Source organism: Tiliqua scincoides, chromosome 15 (assembly GCF_035046505.1).
Source record: "Tiliqua scincoides isolate rTilSci1 chromosome 15, rTilSci1.hap2, whole genome shotgun sequence".
Taxonomy (NCBI): domain Eukaryota; kingdom Metazoa; phylum Chordata; class Lepidosauria; order Squamata; family Scincidae; genus Tiliqua; species Tiliqua scincoides.
Genome location: NC_089835.1, coordinates 3003405 through 3010202, shown reverse-complemented (window position 1 = coordinate 3010202; position 6798 = coordinate 3003405). Strand labels below are relative to the sequence as shown.

The 6798-nt window shown below is 50.0% G+C and overlaps 1 protein-coding gene across 1 annotated transcript in view; it reads left to right on the top strand.

The window, feature by feature from the left end:
• Window positions 1-2000: 2000 nt before the first annotated feature.
• Window positions 2001-6798, top strand: part of LOC136635240 (glyoxal reductase-like) — a 12088-nt gene continuing 7290 nt past the window's right edge. The window contains exons 1-2 of the mRNA XM_066610392.1: window positions 2001-2038; window positions 6296-6795. Coding sequence (XP_066466489.1) covers window positions 2001-2038; window positions 6296-6795 — 538 coding nt within the window. The remainder of the gene's footprint in view (window positions 2039-6295; window positions 6796-6798) is intronic.

Here is a 6798-nt window from a genome sequence, read left to right as displayed (position 1 = left end):
CCCACAACATGCTCACCCTCTGGCAAACATGTGCCTGTCCCATCTGTCCTCCCTTGGTGCCTGGGAAGCAGGCAATGAATGGGTGATGATCTTCCTACACCACCATGGACAGGACCGGCCCATCATTGAGGCCAACTGAAGCAGTCACCTCAGGCCTCTTCTATGTAACAACCCTTCAGGGATTTGAAGAGCGTTATGAGGTGTCCCAGCTCCCCAGCCTTCTCTTCTTCAGGCTAAACATACCAAGTGTCCTTGAACCAAGGCCGGCCCATCCATGAGGCCAACTGCATGGGATGCCTCAAGCAATGGACACCCATTTCCATCCATCCACTCAATCCCACTGATCCTCCCCCCCTCCCACTCTCTGGATTGGAAAGGTAAGGGGAGACAATGTTGAGGAGAAAAGATGGGCTGGAGTATCAGAGGAGCAGAGACTGGTGATGTTCCAGTCTTTGGTACACTTTCTCAGGCATCAGGAGGTCTTGGGTCAGCTCCGGCCATTTGTATAGTCCAGTGGTGCCCAAACTGTGGGTCAGGACCCACTGGTGGGTCGTGACCCAATTTTTGGTGGGTCTCAAAGCCCCAAGCAGGGACCCCAAGGAAAACATTGGTGATGGAAAGATCAGATAACTAATTGCGTCAAGCCCTGAAACTATTCAAATATCAGAGAGCTACTAATTGCCCTGCAAATAGCTCAGCTCCAGCATTTTGCAAGGAACTCATAAAAATATTATTTCTTTTTAGATCTCCTTTCTTTCCTTACTAGGTTTCTGGTAAACCTAGGTGGGTCCTGATTGAGTGTCATTTAAAAAAGTGGGTCCCGGTGCTAAAAGTTTGGGAACCACTGCTCTAGTCACAGGTGATGGCATTTAGGAGAACTTCTGTCCTCCCTGATCTCCATCAGCAAGTCAATTATAAACTGGCACTGAGGGAGGGAGATGATTTACCACTTCCACTGCCCCCCCATCTCCCCATGAGCATCCCTTTTGGGTCCTGGCTCACCAGGTGGTGGGGGGCACCCCCAGACCCTCCTTCTATTATTGGCTAAGCATAGATGCGAACTCGCGGTCTGCTGGGCCTATTTCTCCTCCTTCCCAGAGAATCTTTTCTTCGCCATGGCTGTCAAGTGTCAGTCATCAGGTCTGAAGTCAGCCTTTTTTTTTAAATGTATGTTTGTGCAAAAAAAAAAAAAAAGTAACATTAGAGTATTTCCATCTAGAATATTCAGTAAACTTAGAAGCATTGGGGGGGGGAGTTTTTGCAAGCCTTCTTGCAACCCCCCCTACACACAATGCGCCTTCACAAAAATATTTCTTTAACTAACATGTAATTAGTCTGTGGAACTCCTTGCCACAGGATGCAATGATGGCATCTGGCCCAGATTGATGGAGGAAAAGTCCATCCCAGATTACATGGCATGATGGGTCTGCGCAACCTCCTGGTTTTAGAAATGGACCATGAGACTGCCCTGCAGTGTTGACATCACTGAGCTAAAGCAACCTGGAGCCAGAACTGCACATCTTTCCTACAATGAGTGCCGAGTTGTTCTCCCCCCCTTTTTAATCTTCACAACAACCTTTTTTAATCCTTTTTTAACAACCTTTTTAAACAACCTTTTTTAATCCTCACAACAACCTTGCAAGGTAGACCACGAGACAATTTTGCAACAATTTTCCTGCTAGTCTCTGTTGAGAGCATTGAGCTAGTGCAACCTGTAGTCAGACTCAGTTGATGCAAGTGATCCACTCAGGCCTGGGGGATCCCCCCAACCAAGTCAGGATTCGAACCCCGAACCTCCTGTCTCTCAGCCTGACATGCTAAACCCTACGCCAGGCTAACGCGTCCAGCTCTTTGCGCACGCGCGCCTGGCCAGCCTTCTTCCCTTTCACTCCCCCGGGTCCGCCTCCAAGAGCCCGCCCCTTTGCATGTCCTCGTGCAATGATTGGAGGGCTGCTGTGCCCGTCCGCCTCCCCCTGGGCTGCCTCCCTGCAGAGCTCACTATGCAGCAAACGGAGGCAAAGCTTCTTCCGCGGTCCTGGTGAGTGTTTGGTGATCGTGGGAAGGGTGTACACGCGTGTGTGTCCGTGTCCAAGCTTCCTCTTCCTTTTGCATGCGTGCAACTTGCAAGGTGAAGGAGTTGGCCTTTCTCCTTGCACAATTGCCCCCGCCTCCTTCCCTTGTGCACAAGAGTTTGCACCAGCGGTGCCTCTGCAAGTGCCCCTCCCTACCCCCCATTGCTTTTTGTGCACAAGAGTTTGCACCAGCGGTGCCTCTGCAAGTGCCCTTCTCCACGCACCCATTGCTTTTTGTGCACAAGAGTTTGCACCAGCAGTGCTTCTGCAAGTGCCCACCCCACCCACCCACCCACCCATTGCTTTTTGTGCACAAGAGTTTGCACCAGTGGTGCCTCTGCAAGTGCCCTTCTCCACGCACCCATTGCTTTTTGTGCACAAGAGTTTGCACCAGCGGTGCCTCTGCAAGTGTCCTTCTCCACGCACCCATTGCTTTTTGTGCACAAGAGTTTGCACCAGCAGTGCTTCTGCAAGTGCCCACCCCACCCACCCACCCACCCATTGCTTTTTGTGCACAAGAGTTTGCACCAGTGGTGCCTCTGCAAGTGCCCTTCTCCACGCACCCATTGCTTTTTGTGCACAAGAGTTTGCACCAGCAGTGCTTCTGCAAGTGCCCACCCCACCCACCCACCCACCCATTGCTTTTTGTGCACAAGAGTTTGCACCAGTGGTGCCTCTGCAAGTGCCCTTCTCCATGCACCCATTGCTTTTTGTGCACAAGAGTTTGCACCAGCAGTGCTTCTGCAAGTGCCCACCCCACCCACCCACCCACCCATTGCTTTTTGTGCACAAGAGTTTGCACCAGTGGTGCCTCTGCAAGTGCCCTTCTCCACGCACCCATTGCTTTTTGTGCACAAGAGTTTGCACCAGCGGTGCCTCTGCAAGTGTCCTTCTCCACGCACCCATTGCTTTTTGTGCACAAGAGCTTGCACCAACAGTGCTTCTGCAAGTGCCCACCCCACCCCACCCACCCATTGCTTTTTGTGCACAAGAGTTTGCACCAGTGGTGCCTCTGCAAGTGCCCTTCTCCACGCACCCATTGCTTTTTGTGCACAAGAGTTTGCACCAGCGGTGCCTCTGCAAGTGCCCTTCTCCACGCACCCATTGCTTTTTGTGCACAAGAGTTTGCACCAGCAGTGCTTCTGCAAGTGCCCACCCCACCCACCCACCCACCCATTGCTTTTTGTGCACAAGAGTTTGCACCAGTGGTGCCTCTGCAAGTGCCCTTCTCCACGCACCCATTGCTTTTTGTGCACAAGAGTTTGCACCAGCGGTGCCTCTGCAAGTGTCCTTCTCCACGCACCCATTGCTTTTTGTGCACAAGAGCTTGCACCAACAGTGCATCTGCAAGTGCCCACCCCACCCCACCCACCCATTGCTTTTTGTGCACAAGAGTTTGCACCAGTGGTGCCTCTGCAAGTGCCCTTCTCCACGCACCCATTGCTTTTTGTGCACAAGAGTTTGCACCAGCGGTGCCTCTGCAAGTGTCCTTCTCCACGCACCCATTGCTTTTTGTGCACAAGAGCTTGCACCAACAGTGCTTCTGCAAGTGCCCACCCCACCCCACCCACCCATTGCTTTTTGTGCACAAGAGTTTGCACCAGTGGTGCCTCTGCAAGTGCCCTTCTCCACGCACCCATTGCTTTTTGTGCACAAGAGTTTGCACCAGCAGTGCCTCTGCAAGTGCCCCATTGCCTTTGGGCGGGTGGGGGCTTCCCATGGAGAGGGTTTCCCCAAAAGCACCTCTGCATTGCTCTGCCAGTTTCATGGCTCCAGCATGTCAATATCTCAGTGGGTGTGAAGCTTAGTTTTGCAAGCTAATTAAAATCCTTCAATGGCGCTGCAGCAGCAAGTGGGTTTGTTTACTTCTTGTTTTAAATCCAGTTGCAGGCACTCTGGTCATGGGTTTTTCCTAGCTTTGAAATTAAATTTTTGTGGGTTTGCTAGATTGATTGGATGAATATAGTTATTGATATGAGTTTGGCTGAGTTTCTGCTGGTGGTTATTTTTTTAAAATTATATACATTATCACAGTGCAGTTAACAAAAGCACATAATTCAGACTGTATCTATATATACAAATATAGATATTTGTATATATAATTTTATATATAAATTTAATAAAATTACATACACACACACACATATAATTGAGGGCACACACCTAACCAGGTCTACTCAGAAGTAAGTTCTATTTTGTTCAATGGGGCTTACTCGCAGGAACGTGTGGTTAGGCCCGCAGCCTAAATTATATAAAAAATAATTCAGACTATATATCTAAGGGCGAAATCCTAACCCCTTATGTCAGAGCTTTCCAGCTGACATAGCGCTGCCAATGGGATATGTGCTGCATCCTGCAGTTGGGTGTCACTCACATGTTTGTTCCCTTACATCAGAGCTGCATTGCCCATATGTCAGTGCTGGAAAGCACTGACATAAGGGGTTAGGATTGCACCCTAAATCTATCTATATCTATACCTACATCTATCTCTCTATATGTGTAATAGTGTGTTTAACAAAAGCACATAATTCAGACAAATATATATCATATTTTGTCTTAAGTATGTGTTTTTGTTAAGCACACCTTTTCCTTCTGTTAAGGGGGAAGAAAAAAAGATTATAAGGTAGAAACGGAAAATTAAACATCTTTGCCCAACTCGCTGACAGTTCCTAGCAATGTGGCTTAAATTCTAAAGTTACTTGCTAAAGCAGTGGTTCTCAAACCTTTTAGCACTGGGACCCATTTTTCTGTCGGGACCCGCCAGAAGTGATATCATTAACCTGGAAGTGACGTCATGGCCAGAAGTGACATCATCAAGCAGGAAAATTTTTAATACCCTCCCATGAGACAAAATCAAATCAATTAAGTAAATTAAAAGTTTACAATGAGTATAAGTTTTAAAATGTAGTTAAAATAAAAAAGAACCCTCCTAACCCTTCCAAGCAGTTGCTGATCTGTTTAAAAAAAAAAAATCCCCAAACATCTCAAAAGCTGCAGTCCTATCCACACTTACCTAGGAGTAAGCCCCATTGACTATTATTGTTAAAAGCATATACACAGTTACCTGACAAAAGTACAGACCTGTCACATTTCCCCAAATGCCGTCGCATACCATGACAGCATCAAGTCTAATATATTAAAAATAAAAATACAGATTGAAATGAAGGGGACCCACCTGAAATTGGCGTGCAGCTCACCTAGCGGGTCCTGACCCACAGTTTGAGAAACACTGGTTAAAAAAAATACACATAGTAGCTTGTTAAAAGTAGAGGTCTGTAACATTTCCCCAAATGCAGTCACATACCTTCATAGCATCGAGTCTAGTATGTTATAAATAAAATATTTGAATGGGGACCCACCTGAAATTGGCTCGGGACCCACCTGGTGGGTCCCGACCCACAGTTTGAGCAACACTGCTTTAATGAGTTTATATACTAGGGACCTCTCCCCACCCACACCCTGATATCCAGGAACCAGGCATCCCTCCTCTCCCACTGCTTCCCACTGCCCCCTCATAAGTTCCCCCACCGTGGCCTTGGCTTGTTGGACAATGGCGGGAGGCTGCTGCAGCAACCTTAGGCTTGTGTCTCACTAGGCTCTCTTGGAGCCGTCCCTGAGCTGGACTGCACTGGTTCGCCCCAACACTTGCCCTTTGCCACACACGCTTGCACTACGGCTATTGCACGTCAAGGCTTCAGAACAGAACCCTATTCCATGTTAAAGAGAACCTGACCCCTCCTAGATTCCAGCTTCCGTGGTCTGCATGGCTGGTCTACTGACCCCACGGACTTTTCCCAAGAGCTTTAGCAGGGCTCGCTACAGCACCCTTGTCTCACCCATGTTGTCTTCTGCCCAAAGGTGGCGTCCAAGAGGAGGAGGGGAATCTAATGCTCCTGTTCTAAGAAGAGCCCCGCTGGATCAGGCCAAAGGCCCATCTAGTCCAGCTTCCTGCATCTCGCAGTGGCCCACCAGATCCCTCAGGGAGCACACAAGACCACAAGAGACCTGCATCCTGGTGCCCTCTGTATCTGGTGTTCAGACACAGCCTACTTCTAGAACCAGGAGGCTGCACAGAGCTGTCCTAGCTTGTGATCTGTGATGGACATTTCCTCCATCCAAACCCCTTTGAAAGGCACCCAGGCCAGGCGCCGTCACCACATCCTGTGGCAAGGGGTTCCACAGATTCATTGACACACTGGGTCAGTATTTTCTCTGCTTTTCAGGGTCCCGGAGCAGACCGCATGGCTGAATACCGACAGTCCGATGCCTCTGTTGGGCCTGGGCACCTTTCGCTTGCAAGACGAGGAGGTGGTCCGGCTTACCCTGGAGGCCGCCCTGCAGAACGGCTACCATTTGGTGGACACGGCCGCCGTCTACGGCAGCGAGGCCACCCTGGGGCGTGCACTGGGCGAGATGCTGCCACGCCACAGCCTCGAACGCAGCGATGTCTTCCTTACCAGCAAGCTGGGCCCGAGGGACCAGGGAGAAGAAGCTGCCGAAAAGGCCTGCCTCCAGAGCTTGCAGGAGCTGGACTGTGAATACCTGGACTGCTACCTCATCCACTGGCCGGGCACTCAAGGTCGGCCCCAGGAGGACAGGGGGAACCGAGAACGCCGAGAACAGAGCTGGCGGGCTCTGGAGAGGCTGCATGAAGCCGGGAAACTGCGGGCCATTGGGGTCTCCAATTACACCGTCCAGCATTTGCGGGAGCTGCTGGCCAGTTGTC